This window comes from Diceros bicornis, chromosome 5, assembly GCF_020826845.1.
Source record: "Diceros bicornis minor isolate mBicDic1 chromosome 5, mDicBic1.mat.cur, whole genome shotgun sequence".
Classification (NCBI taxonomy): domain Eukaryota; kingdom Metazoa; phylum Chordata; class Mammalia; order Perissodactyla; family Rhinocerotidae; genus Diceros; species Diceros bicornis.
Window position 1 is genome coordinate 14,102,378 of NC_080744.1, and position 27,438 is coordinate 14,129,815.

Consider the following 27,438-nt stretch of genomic DNA (forward strand, 5'->3'; position numbering starts at 1 on the left):
ATCATAGACTGTGTAAACAATCTTATATCTTATTTTTTTCTCTCAATTATGTCATAAGCATTTTTCAATGTCACTTTAAATTCTTTTAAAACATTTTTAATGGCAGCAAAATATTTTATTGAGCTATGATTAGTTAACCCAGTTAACACATCCATCTTTAACTTCATGAATATTCCTAATTAAAAATACAGAAAAGTACAAGGAAAAAAATGAAATGTGCTCATAATTCCACCATAAATAACCAGAATAATTTCCACCAGAAATAACCACTTCACATTCTATTGTTTTCCTTCTACTGTTTCCTTTCTGCCAGCGGTTCTCCTTTCTTGGGAAATAGACTTCTTTGAATATCTGATGAAAGCTCTGGGTCTTTCCCAAGAAATTAAGATATGCATTAAATTTTGCATAGATTCAGAGTTCTAGGGACTTCCATGGCCCATCCCAGAAATGTCCCACAAGAGGCTGGGACATTTACCTACCAGCTTCAGTTGGCATTATTTCCACCACACTTCCAGTTGTGTTAGGCTTCCACACACTGAGCAGGCTTTCCTGACTTGAGAGAAGACCTGAGGCTTCAGAAAAGCCCCTGAGACAGGGAAACAAAAAAACACATGGAGCACTAAAGGTGGGAAACTGTTGGCAAGAGTCAGGAACTGTCTAGGCAGAGGGGATGAAACGGGTACCAAAAGCGTCTGCGGCAGGGATCACACTGTATATTTTGTATCCCATTTCTTACATAGTATCACATTGTAAATATTTTCCATTAAACATTCTTCAAAACAGGGATTTCAATGGCTGCACAATATTCCACAATATTGGATGTAATGTAATTTATTGTTGAACATAAAAATTACTGTGAAATAATTCTGCATCTCTAATTACGTCCCTAGGATAAACTCTTACAAGTAGAATTACCTTTTTTTGTTGTTTTCCATATATTCCCAAATTGCCTTCCAGAAAGTGTGAATGTTTATCCTTCCACCAGCAGAATGAGTAGCTAACTTCTAATGTACCTTATCATTCCTTCATACAACAAATATTGAGTACTTGCAATGTACCAAGTACATTAGTATTATAGTTTTAATTGAAATGTTTCACTAACTTGATAGAAAATATGGTGTCTGGTAATTTGCATTTAAAACTATTGAGATTAACCATTTTTTCAAGTCTATTGACTAGAAAATTTTCATGACCTATGTTGTTAGTACATTTTTCAATTGGTGTTGGTATTTTCCTACTACTTGAACTTTGTTTATGGTGGATGTTTTGTTGTTAGCAAAATTTTAAATTTTTATGTAGTGAAATACATAGATTTTTTCCCTTCATGATTTTAGCTACTGTTTCTGTTCAGAAAATGCTTACCATTTGGAGAATGTTTCCCCATTAATTTGTGGTGCTAATTTTATCATATATTAAATTCTTATATATACTAAAGTCTGTTTCTGGGCAACTACAAGTTTCAAAAAACTTGCCTCTCCTATTTTGACTCGAATTATTTTAAGCCTATACATTACTTTAGAAAAGAATTGACTTGACAACACTCAGTACTCCCATTCAGGAGCAGGATGTCTTGCAGTCAAGTTTTTTAGTTTCTTTCACATAGGTCAATACTTCCAGTGAGAACTATTCCTAGGGATTTTATATTTTTTGTTTCTACTGTGACTGTAACACACACTCTCTCTCTGTATACATTTATTCTATTTTTGAAGCAGTTTTCTTGGTATAGTGAATGGTATCTTTTAGAATTTTGAATCTAGCTGCCTGATGATGGTGGGGAGGGGGAACTTGACTCAAGTGACTTGTCGATTTCATAATCCCCTGACAAAGATGTGTCTTGGGGTCAGTTATGGGTTCTACTCCTGTCATTGACACTTGTTAGTTGTGTGATCCAGGCCAAATTACTTAATTTACTGAGCTGTTTTCTCACCTGCAGTAGGGGACTATTAATAATATAGGTCTGTGATCCTTTATCCAAAAGCCTTAAGCCAGATTCATTTGAAATTTAATATATTTTGGATTTAGAGAGGTAATATGGTAATATATTACATAACTCTCCCACTGGAGTCTAAGAGCAGTTAATGTGTTTAATGTGTAATTTCTGCAGAGATAAAGGGATATAAATACTGAGTATAAGTGGCTTCACAATTCAGGCCAGATTTTGAGGTTAAATGAGTTTTAAGAGCTTCCTGAATTTTGGAACTATAGAAAGATTGGAGGCCTGAATTGAAACCTTTAAACAGTTTAAACGGTATTGTACATAAGGTAGGGCCTGTCCCAACAAATGCTAATACTTTATTAGCTGATTCTTCTTTTTTTAGGTGAACCATCTAAACAGCAGATTATAATTCGCTTGCGACAACTCTTAATTCACGTCATTTTTTATTGTATTACCTAGATTTTCCGGGATGTAAAATAAACGGAGATAATAGTCATCCTGGCATCATTCCTGATTTCAACAGAAGTGCTTACCACTACTCACCATTATGATGTTAGCTGTTAAGATTTTTTTCTTGTATTTTGGAAATGCAGCAGACGGTTGGAACATATTTAACCTCAGCATTTCTAACTCTTTAAGGGATATCTTGAAGATCCTTAATGTAGTAATTTGGCTGTAGCACAAATCTGAATCTTGGATTTGGGGGCTAGTGAAGGAGACGAGTACCTGGTTTGTTGTTCACTTATAAGCTAAATGGTACAAGCTGTTTCTTCACGAAAATGGGTGCCAAGAGAAGGAAAGCCAGATGTCCATCCAGTTTCACATTCATGAATGTCTGGACATACCCCTCTGAATGCCAATGTTCAACTGTATTCTTATATTTCTTACTAGGAGTTTATCAAAATGCCCTTTGGGTGAAGATATTTAAAGTTTTAAGATATTTTTCTTAGCATTTGCATAAGATTTCTGCATTAACTGTTATCCATTCTAGACTGTGTTAAAACAACAAACCCAAAACAGTATTTAATGTTCACATACTTAAATTGATTTTTTTTTTTTTTTGTGAGGAAGACCAGCCCTGAGCTAACATCCAATGCCAATCCTCCTCTTATTGTTGAGGAAAATTGGCCCTGGGGTAACATCCGTGCCCATCTTACTCTACTTTATATGGGACACCGCCAGAGCATGGCTTGAGAAGCTGTGTATGGGTGCGCACCCGGGATGCGAACCTGCGAACCCGGGCCACCGCAGCGGAGCGCATGCGCCTAACCGCTTGCGCCACTGGGCCTGCCCCTGATCTTTTCTACTTCTTCCAATTCAAGCAAAAATAATTTAACCCATCTAATATACTTACTTAAAACTATTTTATACTTAACTTCTAATTCGTCTAGATTTTACGTTATAATGTAAAAATCTATTTTTGTAAGAGAATTTTCATTTTCTATCACTAGAAGGTATTTTCTTACAGAAAACCTGAGTTATTTGCTAGTCTCTCATCCATGATTCCAGAAGGGTGAAGTCAGTCAAGGCTCTAGGGGTACAGAAGTTCAGAGTCTGTTCAGGGAAGTAGCCCTTCTACACAGACCCCACTTTCAAAATGATGGCAGCACCTTTACAGGACCTCGTGGATTTGGATGGGCAATCCCAGAGCAGCAGCCCCTGAACTGGAAGAACCCTGCTTCCCTTTTAGGATGCTTTACAACTCATGACTCAGCTCTGAAGAGGATGTGGTCGGTGAAGTTTCCTGCTTCTCGTGGTCACAAGTTCACATGGCCTCCCCTTTTGTGGGCCTAGTGGTTGCAGAAACAGGGGCAACTGACTCTGAGGATTGGTATTAGAACAGCAGCCACGCTCACCTGCATGAAGTAACAGCACTAGTCTCACCCAGCGCAAATGTGCAAGTGAAATGTATTGGCCTCAGACATTCCAAGATTTTTGGATCATCTACAACAATTAGTGGTTCAGGTCACCAGGGACTCACTCCGGGAATTTTAAAAACTTAATTCTGTACATGAAAAAAAACCAAACGATTATTCTGAATATACAGTTTGCTCTTCTTTTTCCCTTAACATTGTTTATGATGGTATCTCTACTTAACTACAGACCAACTCCTTAATGTCTGCTTTAAACAATTAATCTTAAGGCAGCATAGAAAATACACATATGCTACAACTTTTCTAGCCCTATTGTTTCTCAAAGGTAACTACAATTTCTGTTCTTAAAAATACTGGTTCTTGGGGCCAGCCCAGTGGCACAGCAGTTAAGGGCGTCTGCTCCACTGCAGTGGCCCGGGGTTCGGATCCCGGGCGGGCAGGGACGCACTTGACGCTTGTCAAGCCATGCTGTGGCAGCGTCCCATATAAAGTGGAGAAAGATGGGCTCAGGGCCAATCTTCCTCAGCAAAAAGAGGAGGATTGGTGACAGATGTTAGCTCAGGGCTAACACACACACACACACACGTTCTGACTATACACACACACACACACACTGGTTCTGACTACACACACACACACACACACACACACACACACACACACTGGTTCTGACTATAGATTAAATGTATATCTCAAAACTACTTAAAAGCAATAATGCTAATCTTTTCACTATAGTTAAAATCTCCAACAGAAGTTGGAGTCCAGGTTCAGGAATATCTCGTTTGAATGAATGAGGAATTATAAAACAAAGGCCTTGGGGCCGGCCGGGTGGCATAGCAGTTAAGTTCATGTGCTCTGCTTTGGCAGCCCAGGGTTTGCAGGTTTGGATCCCAGATGTGGACCTATACAGTGCTTATCAAGCCATGCTGTGGCAGTGTCCCATATAAAGTAGAGGAAGATGGGCACGGATGTTAGCCCAGGGCCAATCTTCCTCAGCAAAAAAGAGGAGGATTGGAAACAGATGTTAGCTCAGGGCTAATCTTCCTCAAAAAGAAAAACAAACAAAAAAAAACCCCACCAAGGCCTTGCCTCACATGCCAACTTACAGCCAGAGCCGAGTTTTGAAACCAGGTTTTTAGTTTGCTATTTCTTAATTATGGCATATAGCTATAGTTTAAGTTTCTGGCTATTCCTTAAGCCAAAGTAACTTGCATCTTCGTCAACAATAAAGCTTGTTACAATATGAGGATGGTGAATATTTAACAGTCTGCATGTACTAAAGGCTTAATACTTAAAACTGGAGGTAAAAAAGACAGGATGCGATTATTTTCCAAAAGCACTGTTTTTATTTATATAGAGTCCCAACCACTTCAGTGGCAGAAGGAGTGGGAGAGGTTCCTTTTTCAATTCAGGGGCCTCCAAAATGTTGGTCTGTTGTTACCAAACACACAGGCAAGTGGCGTCACGGATCTGGTAAACTAACTAGGATGTTTAGTCTCTCTCTGCTAGAGCAACCAGGTGAGCATCAATCTCTGCTTCTGTGAGAATCCTGGAAGGCAAAGGGAAAAAAATCCCACAACTATTTACTTCTTGAAAACTTTTTATTTTGCAAAATTCCAAACCCACACAAAAGTAGAATAGACAGTAATAACTCCTGTGTATCTATCACCCAACTTCAACAATTATCAATTTATAGCTAATCTTTTCAAAATCTATACACTCATCCCTTCAGATTATTTTGAAGAAATTCCTAGACATCATACCAACTTTGACTATACACAAAACTGTTTACTTCTTTGCCATCAGATCCAGAATTAAGTCTTTTGAAAAGAAAACTCTTTTAGTTGCAGCTGTGATAGAAAATACTTAAATTAAATATAAAGCTAAACTATACATAATATATTCTATTTTAGCTCCTATGTCAAAATGCCTTTATACCTAGTATAATTCAAGTTTGAGAGGGAAGAAGGTACTCCATGTTGAACGTATATTTTCTAACTGATGTTTGCCCCAAAGAAATCAATTGCTTGGCAACCTTTAATGTGACCTATTACCGCTGGACTTCTAAAAAGTGAAATTTGTCAAAGTGACATTTTTTTAAAAAAAGTGCAAATTGGGGCAATGTAAGCAGTTTGTATAGTTGTTGATGCTCATGTTATACAGTCTAGTTATTTAAGTATACTTACTATCACAGCATTCATAAATGATACAAGGGCTTTTTGAAGACACAAAAAGACACAAGATCTTTGGTTTCTTATTTATTTAACTAATAGATGAAAATAAAAATTTTAAAGGTTATAGGAGGGTCTCAGAATAGAAAAGAAAACAAGAACTAACTGTAGGTCCTTTAGAGAGATTTGTAAAGTGCTCCTGCTGGAATTTTACTGCTTAAAAAAAAAAAAAAGATAACCATTTCCTACTGGAAAAAAAAAAAAATGGAACCTATCTAGAAGATAGATTCAATTTTTTTTTAATTTTATAAATTTTTCTTAAATCCTTCATTTTTATATCACTTAACTGCAGGCAACATCAACAAAAAAACAAATTAGAAAAAAAATGCATACTAATAAAAAACTCTTTAAGGCCTGGTTAAGCTTTTTTCCTATCCCTAACCATGACCATGTGTCCTATAATTGTGACTTAAAGGTAGATATATATTACAGTTAACATGTCTTAGAGCAGTTCCTTGCATCTGTGGATTAACTGAGGTCTTTTTCACTCTTCACAAGAGCATCCAGGTTGATGGTAAGTAAACCACCTCATGGGGTTGCTGGGGGGATTAAGTGGCTGATATATGTTAAGCACCCAGTATAGATTTGACTCATGGAAGCTGTAAGTTTGATCTGTGGGAGTTAGTCACCTAGTGAGTAAGAGCAGACAAGCATCCAGCATCTGCAATTCAATTAGCTATATTCAAAATTCGGGGTTTCCAAAGATCTCCAGATAGGGTCTGATATATATCAGTACTTCATATTGCTCTTCAAAGCTCCACTTAAATAACCATGAAATAATCAAAACTCCACCTGAAAAACCTGAAAACTACTACTTTGGGAGTTGAATTTCTACTGGCCTTAAGCCAAAAAAGAAAATACTTATGCTTACTTTACTCCTTACATAAAGGAGGTTATTTTATGTCACCTCTGGTATTAGACATAAAATCATTCTGAAATGAGAAAAGCAGTTATGCATGTCTTAAAGAGACACCCAATAAGTTTTAAAACAGATCTCTCAGGTGCTGAAGAAAAAATCTGTAATTGTAGTTCAGAAAAATGTTTTTTCCCCCAAGTTATAGGACAAATGGACCCACACACCTCTAGCTTTCTAGGCTAGAATTTTTCACTTGGGAAACTTCCGTAAGTACCTGGCTGATGACATAACTCACCTGAATTTAGGATTTTCAACTGTAACTACTCCAACTTCTATTTCTGAAGGTTTGAAATCAATTGACAGAACAGTAGACAGGCATGTAATTGCAGTCTGAAAAAAGTATCAACATTAAAATATAGTTTTTTTCAGATTCCAAGATTTTCTCATTCCAAGCTTACTTAAATCATGAGTTAACCATAAGCTCTTTGTTTCTGCTCTGTGTTTCAGTGATGTAGTTTTACAGCCACGTTACTAACAGATTGTTTAATATGTCACCTGCCAATGACGAACTTGTTTATACCACGTTGAGCCATAAATTAAAGGGGTCCATCAAACAAACAGAATGATTGACACAAAACAGTCTATTTGCTTGATGACCACTACACGCCAGGTACTATGCTTAGCACTTGGGGTGAGATGGGGAGAGGATAAAGATGAACAATACCGTCTTCCTTCAAGGAATTTACAGTAACAACAATTTAAGAATGTTCTAAGTGGCTTTTTATCTGATGTGATTACTTAGGTAATTATGAATTGCAATAAAAAAAAAACCTTTAAGAAACATTTAAACAGGGCACAGTATCTCCTAGAAAAGAACTAGGTTTGTATCTCCTGGTAATATAAATAATACTGCCAACCAAACATGAAGTATTAGATGGTAATTTTTCCTTTATCATTTATCAGAATCATGTTGTTAGTCTTTAGAATGGCTGAATCCCAGACTCTCATTTCCAAAATCTACTAAAATCTTTGTTTTTAACCTATTGGCAGTAAGAGGGTTCTCTGATCTAAGGTTACTAAATATTTGTATAAGAATTTTTGTTCGTCCTGTCAATCTAAAAGTTCCCAACCATAATGAATAGTCCCAAGAACCCTGAATAAAGCTAGCTCTACTTTTGCACCCCAGATAATTTCTTTGCTAAGTCTTCCTGTGAGCTTATCCTTTTACTCGGAAGATGTTTGCTTCCCTGAGAATTTGGTGTGTGGTCGTTTCTCCCTCAGGACCAAAAGAGCAACGTCACTGACTCAACCTTTTCACCTTGCTACCAGGAAGCTTAAGCCTATTTGAGTCACAACCATACAGGTCTTTGGGCCTGGCTTGATTCCTATTAGTTATGTTTTCCCATTTTACATGTGTTTTGTTGAAAGCAGTTTCAAATATATTACGAAATGAGATAGGGAATGAGGTAAACAAAAGCAGTCCTCAAGGTTTCCATGTCAGCTTAATGACACCAATTCTACTATTAAGCTGACAAAACTTGGATCTCAAGATATAACCCAGAGGGCCGGCCCTGTGGCTTAGAAGTTAAGTGCTTGCGCTCCGCTGCTGGTGGCCCGGGTTCGGATCTCGGGCGCGCACCGACGCACCATTTCTCCGGCCATGCGGAGGCCGAGTCCCACATGCAGCAACTAGAAGGATGTGCAACTATGACATACAACTATCTACTGGGGCTTTTGGGGAAAAATAAATAAATAAATAAAATTACAAGATATAACCCAGGAATAGTCTGTATAGCTTGTCAATTATGCAATGCTCTTCACTATTCTATATAGCATAAAAAAAAGTCAGCTCCTTTTGGCTAACTTACTTCCACTGTTTGTTCAAATGTCCAATCAAATTTCTTCTTCACTTTTTTTTCAAGGAAGCTGGTTGACTCAGTTTGTTTAACTCCTGCTGCAGTGGCTTTAAACCCACAGTAGTAACCTGCAGGATCACACTTGTACACCTGAGGGCCTTGTTCTTCATCTATACCAATTAAAATCATACCTAAAAAGAAAGACCCTCATTAAATATCTTATATCTTTATACAACAAAATTTCTTCTCTCTTGGTATTGTCACATAGCTGTTGTTCATCATTACTCTGGCCATCTATTTTAGGATATGTGTTTTGCTTTGAGAAAACTGATAAAATACAGGTTATCCCCACAGGTAAGTTAAGTAACAGAAAATTTCTAGTCTGTAAAAGGTTTTATCACAGATTTTTAAAAAGTTTGAATCATCACCAATGTAATTTACAAACAATTTTCTAATCCTTGCTATTACCCAAAGTATGTTCTTTTGAACCCTAACCCCTCAAGATATTACCTGGATAAATAAATTTGAAAAATAAACTTTTCATATACTTCTTTTAGAGAAAATAATAACAATAACATATTAAATGTTCTAAAATGTTCTGTTGTAGATAGACCTACTTTAACTCAGTAGTTCTTAAATTTATTTGTCCAAGGAATACTCTTTCCTTTTTTAAAATTTAAGAACTATCTACTTAGGTTCCAGGGAACTAAAAAAGTATGGAACGCACCTGGGGAATGCTGGCACAAAGTGAAATACACCTAGGGGCTACTTGCCTACCTTTACACTGCCCATCTTTGGTATTGCTTGTATACATTCCCCTAGTAGTCAGTATAAACCAAATTCTAAATTCTGTACATAATAACTTTGTTATTGCAAATCTAATCATGTTATTATAGTGACATGCAATTAAAATAAACACCACCACCAAACTTCTTTCTACTCAACACAGCATTTAAAGAATGGCTTAATTCTTGCTTTCTTATATTCTAGATTTGAACTTCTTTTACATAGTGGCCTATTATAAGATTCAGTATTAACCAATAACCGTATTCACATTTATAGATGTTTTGTACAGTCTACTAATGAGGAATTTTCAACCTTATTTTATGGACAAACATTATGACAGTGATCAGACATGTGCTTTATTCGAATGTTATGTCACCCTATAATTTTCTTTACATTTTATATTTGATATATACAAGGGCAACACAAAAGAGATATGCACCTACTGCCCGGGGGGAAACAAGAAACACTTTACTCCAGGGTCCTGCAAGAGGAACAGGGTTTAGCAAGTGATAAGGACATGAAGGGCAATCAAGGCAAAAGGAACAATATGCACAGAGGCACTGAGACATGAAAGGTCAGGGTACACCCAGGGAATGACAAAAAGATCCATGTACTACAGGGGCTTCAGGTGAGGGAGGACAGAAAGCAGTACAAGAAAGAGGCTACTCAGGAGTAAACTTAAGGGGCCTTGCACATCATATTAAGGAGTTTTGGAATTTATACCATAGCCAATGAGGAGTCAGTTTTGCCAAGGGAGCAACAATCACAATTGGATTTTAAAATGATAACTCATGCAGCAATATGGAAGACAGACTAGGAAAGAGTGAGAATAGAGAAGAAACAGATAAATTAGGTGGCTAAGGCAACAGACGATGAAGAAGTGACAGAGGAGATGAAGAAGGAACAGATATTCTGAGGCAACGCTTGCTGACTAATCAGATGACCAGGGAAGGTGGGGTGGGAGTAGAAAAGAGAAGTTGAGGATCAAGTAGGAAAACAGCAATGATTTCAAATTTGAAGTATCTGCGAGACATGGAGGAAGGGCTTGGGCTAAAGTGAATGTGGGAGTGACTGGCATACAGGTAGTAAATGAAGACATGCAAGTGGGTGAGATCACCCAGACAGAACAAAGAGGGAGAGAAAGACCAAGGAGAGAAACCTGGTGAGCAACAACATTTAAGGGACCAGCAGAAGAGGATGCGTTAAGGAGAGTGAGGAAGAGGAGGGGAGAGTATCACTGAAGAAATCAAGGGAGAATTTTTAAGCGAGAGGTCAAAAAATAGGGTCAGATGCCAAAAAGAGAAATCATTACACTGACTGCTTTAATTCTCATAAATGAATGGGACAATGTCAGAAACAAACATGTGTTGAATTTTTCAGGCTACTTTATTACATTAAATCTAAAATCAGTAAATCTTATCCCTTTCCCAATAAAATTTTACTTGTTTAAAAAAAATTTTTTTATCCTAAAAATACCAATCACAGGAATATGTGCGTGCGCCTGATTCCTTAGGGTGGTCAAAAGAAAAAGCTACATTAAGATGCTTAATTTAGGGGCTGGCCCCATGGCTTAGCAGTTAAGTGTGCACACTCCTCTGCTGGTGGCCCGGGTTTGGATCCCGGGCACGCACCGACGCACCGCTTCTCTGTCCATGCTGAGGCCACGCCCCACATACAGCAACTAGAAGGATGTGCAACTATGACATACAACTATCTACTGGGGCTTTGGGGGAAAAATAAATAAATAAATAAAATTATAAAATATATGTAAATGGAGTGAAACTATATTTAAAAAAAAAAAAAAGATGCTTAATTTAGGCATTGCTGTAGAACTAGTAATCTGGAATTGCTGCAGAACTCCCAATACAACAGCTTAATATTACAGCAACTTGGATCTTTCAAACCACACACCCTAAACAGAAATATTTTGACAAAAAGTCTAATAGTATCTAAAGCTTAAAGATAACGCCTAAAATACTGTTGCGAAACCAATCCTTCATTGCTGATTTATTATAAAGATTTTCCCACCTTATATAATTTCCAAACCACATGTTCAGAACCCAAGTGTTACTGAAATAACTTTCTTTAAAAAATTGTAATTCAGGGACTGGCCTGGTGGCGTAGTGGTTAAGTTCACGCACTCTGCTTTGGCAGCCAGGGGTTCTCGGGTTTGGATCCTGGGCTCGGACCTATCCATTGCTTATCAAGCCATGCAGGTGTTCCATGTATAAAACACAGGAAGATGGGCATAGATGTTAGCTCAGGGCCAATCTTCCTCAGCAAAAGAGGAGGATTGACAATGGATGTTAGCTCAGGGTTAATCTTCCTCACCAAAAAAACCCCACAGACACATATATATGTAATTCATCAATTATTTGGGAGACGTTTTAGCATACTTACAACACCCAAGAGGCCTCATTTCAGCATTCTGTGTGTAGACCTGAGAAATATCAGCAATTCTTTTACACAGCATGTCCACAGGAATCTCATAGCCATACTTGTATTTCCAATTAGCTGCCTCATAGCGTGCCCTCTGTACCTGGGATCTGCTGTCAGCTGAGCATAAAAAACAAAGGTTTACTTCTTTAGAAGGCAAGAATAAACCTCAAAGCCAGAAAATTTTCCCCGTATATCTCTCTCTCCATTATGACTAAAGGAAAGCAGAAGTGGTCCACTATGGCTTTTTCTCCCACCAATGAATAGTGAATGACTCAGCAAAAGTACATGACAAAAAGGAAAACTTTTAAGAGATGGGAGTTCTATACGCAGCACTGCCCTTTTATGCTGAGCTGTCAGCTGACATCAGCTGTCAAAAGTTTCTCAGGTATCTAACAACTCCCAAAAGAAAAAGTTTTAAGGAGAGAGAATAATGTTTCTCTTAACCATTTTTTGTAGGCTTGAATGTTCCCTTGATTTCAGAAAACAGAAACGCAAAGTAATTTTTATAATTCTCACCTACTTCTAACCAGTGTCATTATTACCAGGTTTGAGATATACTGACTTACGTCCCCTTAAACAATTAACTATATCGGAAATAAATCATCCATGAGTGGGGCCTCAGCCCAGTTTCCCTGACGGGAACATAGAGATCTATTATACTTATGATTTCAAAAAAGCTCACAATACTCTGAAGATACTGACATTAGCCCTGGAAGACTGCAAATCTACTCATATCACCTGAAAATCAGGCAATGAGGCAGCCTTTTAGAATTAATATAACTCAAAAATAATTTGAAGAAAATAACAAATGTAAGCAGACCTCGAGCCAATTACCTGTCATTCCTGTCATCACACAGCCAATGTTTTCGGTTATCTTGAATAAGTGAGTCACTGTGCTGGAATCCAATAATTTGTCCTAAAGAACAAAATAAATCAAGATCATTGGAAAAAAATCACAGGTCTCTGTGTAGTGATAAAAAATACTATGGAATTATAACGATAAACTATATAATAAATGTTTTCTGTTCATTTTACAGTTAAAAGCAATTAAAGAGCATGGGGGGGATCTGTTTTCTTTTTTTAGATGATATGTTTCTTGTGGGCAAGAACTATAGCTCAAAGTGTGTTTCAAGGTCCCTGAAGATAAAAGACCTAGAAATCCCATAGTGCTTATAATCACACCACAAAGTTAACATGTTAATTCTGTCTACTCAGCTAAACTGTCCACTGCTGCTCAAAACTACTTCTTAAATGACAGACAGCAGAGTCAAAGCAAGAATAATGTTAACGTAATAAATAGGTAATAATATACCTTTGTACAAACTTGTGAAAAATTCTTGCATTATATTCTGTAACAACTGGCGATCTGGGCAGTATTACTTACAGGTACTTTCTTCTGTGTGACAATTACTGCACAGTCTTTCCCTCTGACAGCTACTGATGTAAGGCCACCCTGGTTAATAGCCTTAAAAGCATATTCTGGAAAACAGAATAGTTTTTTTTAAAAGGCAGAATAAATTATCATAGATTCATGCAGTAGGATAATAAGCAGTCATTACAAAGAGACAGACCTAAATGAACTAACACGGAATGCCATCTAAGATGTGCAAAGTCAAAATAATAATAATGATAATAAATCAGTTAAACCAACCCTATGTCTTTCCATTTTAATTTTACTGAAACCATTTTCAGCAGGCTTAAGTACCAAATTTCTAAAGATTTAATTAATTTTTATATCAAATCTTTATCAATTATGTTTTATCATTTTAAAAGTTTGTTTTGTGGCCATTATTTCTACCACGTCTGGTTTTCCTGGGTCAAATTTAGTTGCTCTAAATTTTCTCAAGATTTACTATTTTTGTTAACTTTGGTCAATTACTAATTTGACCATATGCAGCTTTAACTGCTGTTATTTTGCATTTTTTTTCCTCCAGGTTAAATTTTTCTGGATCGTGTTTTTTGCAATTTTCACGTTACCTACAACGTAGGATTCTTTAGTTTGTCTGAACAAGCTTCAGCTTGTGCACTTCTAGCTGTTCTCAAACCATTCCCCATGTTAAAATAGCTAGCTCAAAGTGGTAGCATATTCAGCAGCCTGGGTTTGGTTCCTGGGCGCAGGCCTACACCACTTGTCAGTGGCTATGCTGAGGCAGCAACCCACATACAAAACAGAGGAAGATTGGCACAGATGTTAGCTCAGGGCAAATCTTCCTCAGCAAAAAAAAAAAAAAAAAAAGTGGTAGCATAAAAACAAACTACTTTGGGGACTGGCCTGGTGGCACAAGTCGCCTGGTGGCGCAAGTGGTTAAATGCGTGCGCTCCGCTTCGGCGGCCCGGGTTTCGCACGTTTGGATCCCAGGCGTGCACCGACGCACCACTTGTCAAGCCATGCTGTGGCCGCATCCCATATAAAGTGGAGGAAGATGGGTACAGATGTTAGCTCAGGGACAATCTTCCTCAGCAAAAAAAAAAAAAAAAAAAAAAAAAGAGGAGGATTGGCATTGGATGTTAGCTCAGGGCTGATCTTCCTCACACACACACACACACACACACACAAAACCAAACTACTTTGGCACCACGCAGTTTAGTTGAGAATGACTGCCTTTGGAGAGCAGAATTACAGATAAGACTATCTCTATGTTATGTATTTCTGTAATATTTAAATTTAATATAAACATATTTTGTAATTAGGAAAATAGCAACAGAAACTAATATATGCTCACTGTAGAAAATATAGAAGATAATGTAAAAGAAAAAAATTACTCATAACTTCAATCATTATCTACGTTCTGACACATAATAGATGCTTTAAAAATTCTATCAAGTATTACTCTGGGCACTGGGGTTTGAGGTCCAGTCTCATTCATTCAAAAGGCCACTGGTGATGAGCACCAGCTGAGGAAGATACTACCTATAACGCCAAAGAATTTCCTTTTACAAGAGTTGTAATAAAAATCCCTTATCAAATATTTCTAAATGGCTATATATTGAAGACAGAACAAAAGAGGAAAAAGATTCTAGAAAAATCATCTTTAAGGAAATCCTTAAATCTAGCTTAGATTTAATTGGCTAATTATAATAGTTTATTTTTACCATCCCATTACATCACAAATAACTTCTAAAACATAACATTTCAAAATGTTTCTCAATTCTGTTTCTCATATGGCCAATAAAGATTCTATCAGATCAACCTTCCACAGATAAAAAACTATAAACTCTAGACAAAACAATAACTACCTGAAGACACCAGAAAGTGACCCCAAATAGGCAGATTTTAGAGTGGGAGTCAATGCTTGGGAGAAGAGAACGGCATGGGGTAGAGGTTCCCTTTTTCATGGCTTATAGCCTGAATGCAGACCTCAGTCAGGGCTAAGCACCCATAGAAAGCTCAGCCCTTTTGGCCTGAAGAACTAGAGAACAGTCTGGAGACAACCACAGCTGCTGGAAATTGAGGTAGAGAAAGGAGAAAGCCAGAGAGGGAGAGCCCCAACTTCTACATATAAATGTTGCCCAAATCTCTGGCTGATGCCATAACCACACATGCACAAGACGGACTCCAAGCAGCCAAGCTAAGGATAAAAGAACTAAAGTGAGATTTGAGCTGCCACCCAAATTAACTGCCCGCTAGAACAAATCAACACCCTGTGGAGGAATATAACAGAATCCAGTCTTCACAAGCTAACATTCACAAATGTCCAGGATACAACCCAGAATTACTCAACATACCAAAAAAGAAAACAAACTAAAAAACCAAAACCAAACCAAAAACAGGAAAATGTGATCCATGTGCAAGAGACCAACCCTGAGATGACCCAGATGTCGTATTAGCAGGCAAACTTATTAAAACTATGCTCATGACATAATGGAAAATATTCTCAAAATGAAATGAGATAGGAAATCTCTGCAGATAAGGTGAAAAAGAACCAAACAGAAAGTGTAGAATTGAAAAAATACAATACTTGGAATTAAGAAAAATTCATCAAATGGACTTAACCCCAGAATAGAAATGATAAAGGAAAGAGTGAGTCAATATGTAAATGAGTCAAATTATCCACTCTAAAGAAGAGAGAGAAAGATTAAAAAAGACAATGAGTCTGTGGGTCAACATCAAAGGTGTAACACACACATAACTGGAGTCCCATAATGAGAGGAAAGAACGAAGCAAAAAAAATCTGAAGAAATAATAGCTAAAAATGTTCCAAATATGGCAAAAGACATAAAATTTCAGACTAAAGATCAAGCAAACTCCAAGCAGGATAAATACAAAGAAAACCATACGCTCATTACAGACAACTTTCTGAAAACTAAAAATAGGGAAAATTTTGAAAACAGAGAAAAAGAACAGATTATATACAAGAGAACAATGACTTGATTTCTGCAGACTTTACCTGAAGGCAGTGGAACATCCTTAAAGCGTGGAAAGAAAAACCATCAATTCAGAATTCTATATCCAACACAAATATCCTTTAAGAATGAAGGCAAAATAAAGATGATTTCAGAACTGCAACAAGAAATGCTAAAGGAAGTTCTCTGGGCTAAAGGAAAATGATTCTAAATGAAAACCCTGATCTTTGGAAATGAGGAACATCAAAAATGATGACTATCTGGGTAAACAGGAAAGATTATTTTATCCTCTTTAATTCTTTAAAAATAACAAACATTATAACTTTTTGGAGTTTATAAAATATGTAGATATATTACTTATAAAAAAGAAAGGGAGTAAATGTACCTATAAGGTTTTGGGATTTGCACTTTTATGTGAAGTGGTAAATATTAACTCTAAGAAGACTAGAAGTTAAGCTTGCGTATTACAATCCTTAGAGCAACCACTAAACGAAAAAAAGCAGAGATGTAGCCAAAAAGCTAAGAGATTAAAATCAAATTCTAAAAACTATTCAAAAAATCCAAAGGCTAGAAAGGAGGTACAGAGGAATGAACAAGCAAACAAACAAAACAAAGACAAACAGAAATAAATAATAATAAAACGGTAAACTTAAATCTAACCATGACAACAACTGCATTAAATGTTAATCAACAAAACACTCCAATTAAAAGCAGAAATTGTCAGAATGGATAAAAAAGCAAGACTAAATATATGCTGTCTACCAGAGACACACTTTAACAAATGAATGAAAAAAACTTTATCATATAAGCAGTAAGCATCATAAAGTTGGCAGGACTATATTAATATCAGACAAAGTAGACTTCAAGACAAAAAGCATTGTCAGAGATAAAGAGGAACGTTTCAAAATGGTAGAAGAATTCACAAGAAGACATAACAGTCCTAAGTGTATACATACCTTATAAGAGTACTTCAAAATATATGAAAGGTAAATTGACAAAATTAAATACAGAAATGGCCAATCCCACTCAAAGATTTTAACATTGCCATCCAGCAACTGCTAGCAACACACATACACAAAAAAAAATAGACATACATGACACGAACCACACTATCAACCACCTTGACCTAGTTGGTATCTATAGAACACTATTGGCAACAACTGAAAAATGCATATGGTATAATGGTATAGTACAAACGCACATGGTACATTTACCAAGACAGATCATATGTTAGGCCATAAAACAAGTCTCAGGAAATTTTAAAGTACTGAAATCCCCAAATATTTGAAAATTTAAAAACATACTTCCAAATAATATATGGGTCAAAGAAGTAACCATGAGAGAAATTTTAAAATATTTTGAACTGCATGGTAATGAAAATATATCAAAATTTATAGGATGCAGCTAAAACAGTGTTCAGAAGGAATTTTATGGCTATGATGGAAACACCCTCAGGTGGCCTTCCCTCTACAATCCCTGCCTCTTGGTGTTCCCACCTTTGTGCAATCCCCTCTCCTTGAATGTGGCGGGACTGTAACTTGCTTCTAACAAACTGAATATGGTGAGGGTGATGGGGTGTCACTCTTGATTACATTACATTATATAAGGCTCTGTCTTGCTAGCAGACTCACTCTAGAGATTCTTCTTGCTGGCCTGGTAAGTGGCTAGGATGGCAAAGAACCACGGGTGGCCCCCACGAACAGCCGGCAAGTAGCTGGGGTCCTCAGTCCTACACTGCAAGGAAATGAATTCTGCCAACAACCGCAGTAAGCTTGGAAGCAGATTCTTCCTCAGTTGAGCCCCTAGATGAGAAGAGAGACTGGACAACGCCATGATTGCAGCATTTTGAGATCCTAAGCAGAGGACCCAGTTAAGTTGTACCCAGACTACTGGACTTACAGAAACTGTAAGATAATAAATATGTTATTTTAAGCTGCTAAGTTTGTAGTAATTTTTATGCAGCGTAGCAAACTAATACAATAGCCTTAATTGTTTATATCAGAAAAGGTCTAAAAATCAACAACCTAAGAAGCTAGAAAAGGGCAAAGTAAACCCATATTAGAAGAAAAGAAATAATACAAATCAGAAATCAATGAAATAGACAAAGAATAAACAGCAGCAAAGTCAAAAATATATTCTTTGACCAAAAAACCCCAACAAAATTATAAACCCTTTAGTATGCTGAAAAATGGCCCCAAAATGATATCCATGTCCTAATCCCTGGAACCCGTGGATATCACCTTACATGGCCCCAAAATGGATCTTTGCCGATGAGATTAAGTTACAGATCTCGAGATGAGGAGATTATCCTGGAGGGCCCTAAATAAGACCAAATGTATCCTTACAAAAGAGAGGCGGGGGAGATTTTATACACACAGAGGAGAAGGTGCTATGAAGAGGGAGCAGACAGAGATTTGAAGATTCTGGTCTTGAAGATTAGAGTGATGTAGCCACAAGCCAAGGAATGCTGGCAGCCTCTAGAAGTGGAAGAGGCAAGGAATTCTCCCCTAGAGCCTCCAGAGAGAGTATGGCCCTGCCTGACACCTTGATTTTGGTCCAGTGATACTAATTTTGGACTTCCGGCCTCCAGAACTGTGCAAGTATAAATCTCTGTTGTTTTAAGACATCAAGTTTATGTTAATTTGTTACAACAGCCACAGGAAACTAATACCAACCCCTAGCTAGACTAACCAAGAAAATAAGAGAATATAAATTACCAGTATCAGGAATAAAAAGGGGGTTATTGCTATAGATATTACAGTGATATATCCTTACAGATAAGGAACTATTAGGAACAATCACTTCTATACAGATCATTCTAATACCTGGGTCACTATGCTTGGTCTTGCCTAATTTCAATACCACATTTTCAGTTGCTTGCTGTCTGTTATTACCCGATTGCTCAGAACACAATTTTGGCCTAAAAAATATTCCACCTATGGTTATAGAGGGCTATTAGTTTGCAGTATTTACCAACTCTCTTCTTAACATTACACTTTTGTTTACACACCCTGATCTTTCCCATACCTATGTCTTTGCTTCTTCAGGTCTTGCCTGGATTGCCCTCTCACTCTTATCTCCACCTAGCCAAAGCCTGTCCTTCCTCCTCAACCCTCTTCCATTTCCCATAGACACTTTCTTTCTTTGTCCCAAACGGCATTCTTCAACTCTTTCTCTGAATTCCCATAGCATTTCCTATTTCACCACTAACTGCAGCATTTTCTTTTTTTTTTTTAATTTTATTTATTTATTTTCCCCCCAAAGCCCCAGTAGATAGTTGTATGTCATAGCTGCACATCCTTCTAGTTGCTGTATGTGGGACGCGGCCTCAGCATGGCTGGAGAAGCGCTGCGTCGGTGCATGCCCGGGATGTGAACCCGGGCTGCCAGCAGCAGAGCGCGTGCACTCAACTGCTAAGCCACGGGGCCGGCCCCAAATAGTTCATATCTTTCTTTCTTTCTTACTTACTTACTTACTTTTACTTACTTACCTACTTACTTACTTATTTATTTATGTGAGGAAGATCGGCCCTGAGCTAACATCCGCCAATCCTCCTTTTTTTTTTTTTTTTTTTTTTGCTGAGCAAGACTGGCCCTGGGCTAACATCCATGCTCATCTTCCTCTACTTTATATGGGACGCCACCACAGCTTGACTTGACAAGCGGTACGTCAGTGCGCGCCCGCATCCGAACCGGCGAACTCCGGGCCGCCGCAGCGGAGTGCATGCACTCAACCGCTTGCGCCACTGGGCTGGCCCCATAACTGCAGCATTTTCAAGTGTTCAAGGACCCCTCCATATCCACACTGAATAGTCAAAGAAAGTAGGAAGCAAGAAAATTTGAAATTACATTTGCAACCAGTAGCTATTAAATCAAAGGTTGGCCATGGGCCCAATCAGCTTACTCAAGTTGGTTTAGAATGTTGGTTTTCTAGAAAGATTCTAATTAACTAAAAGTCAGATAAAATAAGATGAGGTTTTCTTAGGGAAAAAAAATTCTGGTAACACTTGACCCTCATTCCCACATAGCAACTGTCCTGCACAGCAAAAATCACTAGGGCTGGCATGCATTTTACAGTTTTCCACAGTTTCTACCACTCCTCGTCATATCTCACCCAGTCTGTTTCACTCATTTGCATTACACACCTGGTCTGCCAAAATAATACAAAAGACAAAACCCACAAAAGACAGAGTTGCCCCCCACTCAGTAAAATTCCATCCCACAAAATAAAAAATATTTTACATACAAAAAATGCTTCTTGGTGCCGGCCTGGTGGCGTGGCGGTGAAGTTCATGCGTTCTGCTTTGGCGGCCCTCGGATCTTGGGCTCGGACCTATGCACCACTCGTCAAGCCATCCTGAGGCGGTGCCCAACAGAAGAACTAGAAGGACCTACAACTAGGATGTAAAACTACGTACTGCGGCTATGGGGAGAAAAAAGAAAAAGGGGAAGATTGGCAACAGATGTTAGCTCAGGGCCAATCTTCCTCAAGAAAAAAAAAAAGGGTTTGCAATAGAGAATGCACCTGTAAATTTGCTAGGATTCATCGAAGGGGTCCTCCTCCTCTCTCTCTCTCTACATAGATGAGTGCTGTCCAACAGAACTTTCTATGATGATGGCAATGTTCTATATTTGTGCTGTCCAATAAAAAAGCCATTAGCTACCTGTGGCTATTGAGCACCTGAAATGTGGCTAATGCAACTAAGGAACTGAATTTTTTATTTAATTTAAATTTCTTAGTTAAGAATATCATTCCCTCTATTCATCTCCTACTTCTCTGAACTTCCCTTCCCAGTTTCACTCACTGCTTCCATCTCCTCAGCCAGTTCCTTAAATATGAGTATTCCCCAGGATTCTACCATTTCTCCCTATCCCTGGATGATTTTATCCTATATAACCACTATTAACTGTCATCTTTAGCTCTGAACCCATACTTGCAAATGCCTATTTCTCCCACAGGCATGTGTGAAAATAAACTCCTCTTCTCTACAACCTGCTTCTTATCTTACAGTCCCCCCCTCAAGTAATGGTATTACCAACCTCGCAGTTTGTCAAGCTACAAACCTGGGTACTATCCTTGACTCTTCACCTCTTCTTTCTCATCAGAGAAATTTCCACACATATCTATGATTTGCTTTAAAACACTCTAGCAGAGAGGGGGAAAGTGTATGGGAAAGGGGATAAAGAGAAAACAAGATTGACAAAATGCTGACAACTCATGAAGCTAAGCGAAGGGTCCACTCTAATTCTAATTCTACACTCAAGTCTCCTGCTATCTTAATAATCTCGTCATTCTTAAAGACTTCTGCCAGCTATGTCCAAAACCCACGGGACAAAGTCCAACCCCTAGCATGGCACTCAAATCTCTTCAAAATCTTGCTACAGTCTACTCCTCCAGTTGTCACTGTCTATGCTCCAGCCACACTGACTGACCTATGCACTGGTCCCCCAAATTTCCTTACCTACCCTCCATCTAGATCAATTCATCTTCTTTGAGGAATCTTTCCTGGCTCTCCCTGGCAGTGTCACTTCCAAAAGTACCCTTATGTGTACTGTTATTTTAGTACTCACCATGCTGCATTGTAATTTTTCAATAAAATTTTGTATAAATGAATCCCCATTACAAACACTACCACTGTAAAATATATTTTTTATAATAATTTCCAGAAAAATGGAAACTGCCAGAATAAAGAATCTAGAGACAACTTAATAACTAAAGAGTATCTTCTAAAGAAACACCGGTAGGGTGGCTGGCCCAGTGCTGTGGCGGTTAAGTTTGCCCACTCCTCTTTGCAGGCCCGGGGTTCGCCAGTTGGGATGCTGGATGCAGCCCTACGCACCGCTCATCAAGCCATGCTGAGGCGGCGTCCCACACAGAGCAACTAGAAGGATGTACAATTATGACATCCAACTATCTACTGGGGCTTTGGGGATCAAAAAGGAAAAAAGGAGGAAGACTGGCCAACAGATGTTAGCTCAGGGCCAAGCTTCCTCCACAACAACAAAAATGAAACACTGGTAGGGTAAAAAGTAATATCACAATTTACAGCAGAGGCGAGCATGAAGGCCAATTAAGAAAAAATAGAATAGTTTATGGGCAGCATTTACAAGGCATATTTATTTTTTTATTTTTTGGTGAGGAAGATTAGCCCTGAGCTAACATCCGTTGCCAATCCTCCTCTTTTTGCTGAGGAAGATTGGCCCTGGGCTAACATCCGTGCCCATCTTCCTTACTCCATACATGGGACGCCTGCCGCAGCATGGCTTGATAAGCAGTGCATAGGTCCGTGCCCGGGATCTGAACCCGTGAACCCTGGGCCACTGAAGCGGAGCACACGAACTTAACCACTATGCCACCAGGCCGGCCCCCATGGCATATTTATTTTTTAAAGCCAGAATTCACATGTCAGAAACAATACTTAAACACTTTATTTCCATCACTAAAGATTTTGTTTTTTGGATATTTCAGAAACTTACAAAACTAGCAAACTATTACATTAATCTTAATAATCTGTTCTTGAATGTCCAAGTTTATTCAGGAAAATGGTAACTGACAGCTCATTCCCTATTTTTTAAATGGGAGAAATTATAATGGATTACACTCAACCCCAAGCCCCCAATTTCTCAAACTGTAACTTTAATACATAGTAAACACCTATATATAAGTATTAGTATTAGGTTGAACCACATGAAACAGGCATTTTTATCAGTAAAAAACAGTCCAACACCAGCAGTTTCATATGGTTCAACTTAACAACAAACCACTAGGTTTAGAATGTATTGCTTCCTTGATCACAAACAAAATGGTTAATGAACAGCTGGTTTGTATACAGAGACCTCTTTTCCACAGTAGTCTCTTATTCACTTGGCCTCTTTCCCTACAATTTTCCCCAACACTTTCCCAACTTTTCTGGGACTCATCTGTATAATACTAGGAAAAAATGCTAAATATAAAAGGTACTGTGACAAAATGTTCAGGACAACCACAAGATGCCACAATGTGGCAATGGCTCACAGATGACCTGCTCAGTGCAATGCTAGCAGCAGCAGAGGTGCACACCCCCTTTATGGACACTCATCAGCTTTGCAAAGCATCTACAGGTGATTCTGAGGTTCTGCCAATTACAGGAATGTAACTCAAGATTTTTCCCATGCATAATTTTGTTTAAAATGCTGTACCGAATTTTGGGAGATACATAGGATTTTTTTTCCATATAAACATGGGCTGGAAAAATAAAAATGAATTAAGAGATCCATACATTCTATGAAGTTTGGTTATTAAAAAAACAAGGGATATTCTACTGGGGCAAGGCAGGTGTTCTGCAAGATATGTCTATATTCAATTTCAGTGCTGTGTGACTGGAATTTTTGTTAATGTTTTTTGAAACTGTTCATTCTATCTTTCCCTAACCTTGTAACCTAAACAGAGCGTGTCTCACTTCATAGTGCTTCCAAATATTACACTCTTTAAAACGGTGATCTTCAAGTGGGTGGCGTCATTAGAAATTTTGGCATTCATGTGGCGGGAGGGGGAATATGAAGTTTGGAAACATAGCAGTGTTTGATCTCATTACTTATTTGTGCAGTTATAATATGTATGTATTTATATATATACACATATGTATGTATGCATACAAACATATATTTAATTCAGATTCAAGGGCAGCATGAGAAGTCTGAGTTGAGAAACACCACTTTAAAACAAGAATATTTTTCTAACAGCAAAAGAGGCAAACAGTAAGTACTTCTCAGTCCATTTATTTGTGAAACTCCTGATTCCATTTTAATCAGCCACTTGTTTCTTCCTGACAACATCCCTCATAGAAACATTTACTGAGCACTTACTATGTGACAGACACTGTTCTAAGTACTTTACATCTATTAACTCATTAACTCCTTAGAGCCCTATCCGGTAGGTGGAATTATTATCTCTATTTTACACATGAAGAAAGTTCTCACAGTTAGTGTGGAGCAAGGACTTGAAGCCAGGAATCCTGCCTTCAATATAATGCCACTTCTAGATCAGAAAACTGTCCTCTCTAGTCTGTCTCCACTAGTCCACTTCTTTCCTGTCCTTATCAGCATGCTCCCTTCTTAGAAGCAACCAGGCAGTGCTCACATCCACCTGGCAGGCAAATTCAAGCGAATGCTCCTCTCCTGCCTTGCCAGACCTATCCAGCAAAGGATCAGCAAGCAGAAGAGGGAGGCCTTGAAAGTAGTCAGGCTTATTTTGCCCCATCTGTGCCTTAGTTTCCCTACTGATCATTTGGAGAATTCCTGAAATTAGTTTTCAAAGCTAGGTGCTCTGTATACAGCTCTACAGTTTTTCTTAACACCCCCCCCCCCCACACACACTCACCCTGAATACACCGTTAAGAGAAACTTTTCAGTAGTTACCAAAGGGTACAAATGATAATCAAAAATCTTTCTCCCAACTCCCTGGGAACAAACACTGTCAACAGTTTGTTTATAATTATGGCTAGCATTATAACTTTAAATTTATACCTCTAATGTTTGATTTATCAACTTTCGACAACATTTATCTTTTGAGCCCCAACTATGGAAGATGAGGAGCATACACACCTTTCCATTAATCTTTCCTTCCCTTGTCATCTCCCCATTTTTGTTATATTATTTTTCCACTATCAAGATTAACAATTTGTACTCTATCATTCGTATATGTTTTATCTTAGGTAGATTATACAGTTTAAAACCAATAAACAATAGTTACAGTATTACAATATACATATATTTCACTAGAGAACCAAGCATGAATGGACCATAAAAAGGGAAATATTCCATGTCTACAGAGCTACTAAGCTAATAGACTAAAAAAATGAGCCAAAGAATCAAACAGGCAGCTAACAATATTTACTGAGCACTTAATACTGTACTAAGTACTCTACATACATCACCTTATTTAATCCTCAAAACAACCACATAAGAAAGGAATTATCAGCCCAACTTTGCAAAGCCAAACTAAGGCTAAAGTTACATCACTTGCTTAGGTCGGCTAGTATAGAGCAGAGCAGGGATCTGAGTCCAGGTACGGCTCCAGGGCCTGGACTCTTCACCACTACACTGCTTGCTCATACTAACTACTCTTTCACTTTCCTTTTCCTAACAATGTCTAATTAGTGCCCTGAATAGCAGAGGGAGTGTGTTATTCAACAAGGCAGAACTTAAAATCATTCTGTCTAGATATTAAACTTGTTTTGAACAATATGTTCTATTCCAAATCTTTTTAAACTATTAAAATGACACTATATTCAGCCTTTCTGTTCACCAAATCTAGGAAGAATTAAAGACTATGCTTTATGGCTGGATTTCACAACATAGTATACAAGAGCAAAGCATAGGTCTAAGTGACTTTTCCTGTTCACGTATTAAAAACCACAAAATAGAACATTCAAAGCAGTAGTCCAATATAGAAAAATTCTTTAAAACGCAGGAATGAAACTTTAAAAATGAAACTTCCATGAGGATACAGTTATCATCTCTCAGTTCTATCTTTGATCATATTTTTCTATCTGGGATGAGTTAAAAGGGTTACTGAATTACCCAGTATGATGCTGTTTCTTGCTACATTATATACAGTATGTAGCCATATAGTGAACTGGTTTCATTCCAAGTTATCTTTAACTCTAAGTATTTCTAAAATTTACAGGTGAAGAGAACCTCATTTATAGGCTAACACTCTCATTATTTCCAAGTACAGATGATATTACTGTCCTCTCCAAGGCACTGAAGTGCTCAACTCACTCAAAAATGAACCCATCACAGACCAAATATATATCAGGTTCTCCTGATACTAAATTCTCTACAGCAAGAGGTTAAGGGTCTGGGTTATAATCATAACCTAAATCCTGACACCATTTCAATCCAACAAAATATATTGTGACACTGAATAACTGATAACTAGTTTAGGGTTTATTTCCATTATAGCTGTTCTTCAGTAAACAGCTAGTTCACCATATCTCATCTACTTCTCAGAACCAGCTTTGAAATTATAGAAGCATTCAAACACACGTGGGTTAAAAGGGACTGCTAGTTTCAAGAACAGCTCTAGAATTGACAGCCCATTCTATCTACCCGTTTTCCAAAGATATCCTGAACTCTGTAGATACTTGTAATTTGGTACTTTTTCTTTTTATGCATTTGTTTACGTATCTGTCACTCCCTTGGAGCTTCAGTATACAGAGGGTGATATCTTTGCATCCCCTAGGACCAGCACAGCGTCTGGCACATAGCAGGCTCTGAATGCCTGTGTGGAATTAACCACAGGACAAGGAAGTCCATGCTGCAAAGGAAAATGGAGAGGGAACGTTTTAATTGGGAGGTTAAGGAACCAATTACCCTTCAGAAAAGTACAGACGTTGAGCTCGCTCAGGCCAAAACGTAACAAGCGCAGAGGCGTCAGGAAGCCGGAGTGAGGCATGACGGTCCTACCTTCCTTTACTCTTTACTGTGGCCAGGCGGTGCGGCCGCTCACCCTGCAGCCCGAGGGCTTCAGCCTGCGGGCCCCCGATCCCCCTCCAGATAGAGGTGGGAACACCATGCGACTCAACCCGGCCCCGGCCCTTCTCTGGTCCCAGCTCCCGCCATGCTTCAGCCCCAGACTGAACTCCGGCCGCTCCTGCCCGCTCCAGGCCGTAGCATGACAGAGCAATTCGGATGGCCCAAAGGTGGACCCGGTTCACTCACCTACTTGGTAGAGCCGGCCCTCGGGTGAAAAAATGGTAATGTGGCGGTCAAAACCAGCGCTGGAACCTCGAGACATGTTGGTGCTCCCACTACTTCAAGCACAGCCGCCCAGCTCCGTAGCTCCCACACCAAGCGCACAAGCCCCTCCGGAAGTTGCAGCGACTGCTTCCGGGGCACCAGCCGGCTTCATCCGCTCTTGCGCGCCGAACTCACGACTCCAGCGACAGTTCGAGCGCGGGGAGAGCTCCGAGGCCCCGCCCCTGTGAGGGGTGGGGAGAGCGGAGGGAAATCTTCGGTGTGCGCTTGCGCCAGCCCCTCCTCTGAGCGGCTTGAAGATGCCAGGTGAAACTCGGGTTGTGGCGGTTTAGAGCTTTCAACTGGAGGATGAATTGACTGTAGCAATTCGGAAAAGC

At 38.5% G+C, this 27,438-nt stretch overlaps 1 protein-coding gene across 2 annotated transcripts; it reads right to left on the reverse strand.

Moving 5' to 3' along the window:
* Positions 1 to 5,115: 5,115 nt before the first annotated feature.
* On the reverse strand, positions 5,116 to 27,172 carry PSMA6 (proteasome 20S subunit alpha 6). Of its 2 annotated transcripts, none has more exons than XM_058540721.1 (7): positions 17,954 to 18,076; positions 13,363 to 13,457; positions 12,813 to 12,894; positions 11,940 to 12,095; positions 8,766 to 8,944; positions 7,193 to 7,287; positions 5,116 to 5,359 (listed from the first exon to the last, which is right to left on the reverse strand). In XM_058540721.1, exons 3-7 carry the CDS (start codon positions 12,826 to 12,828, stop codon positions 5,302 to 5,304), a joined length of 504 nt encoding a protein of 167 aa, XP_058396704.1. In that variant the 5' UTR covers positions 12,829 to 12,894; positions 13,363 to 13,457; positions 17,954 to 18,076; the 3' UTR covers positions 5,116 to 5,301. The 2 variants fall into 2 exon arrangements, with proteins under 2 accessions (XP_058396704.1, XP_058396703.1); XM_058540720.1 differs by lacking the exon at positions 17,954 to 18,076 and adding an exon at positions 27,026 to 27,172 and having other exon boundaries at positions 5,117 to 5,359.
* Between the last annotated feature and the right edge of the window lie 266 nt (positions 27,173 to 27,438).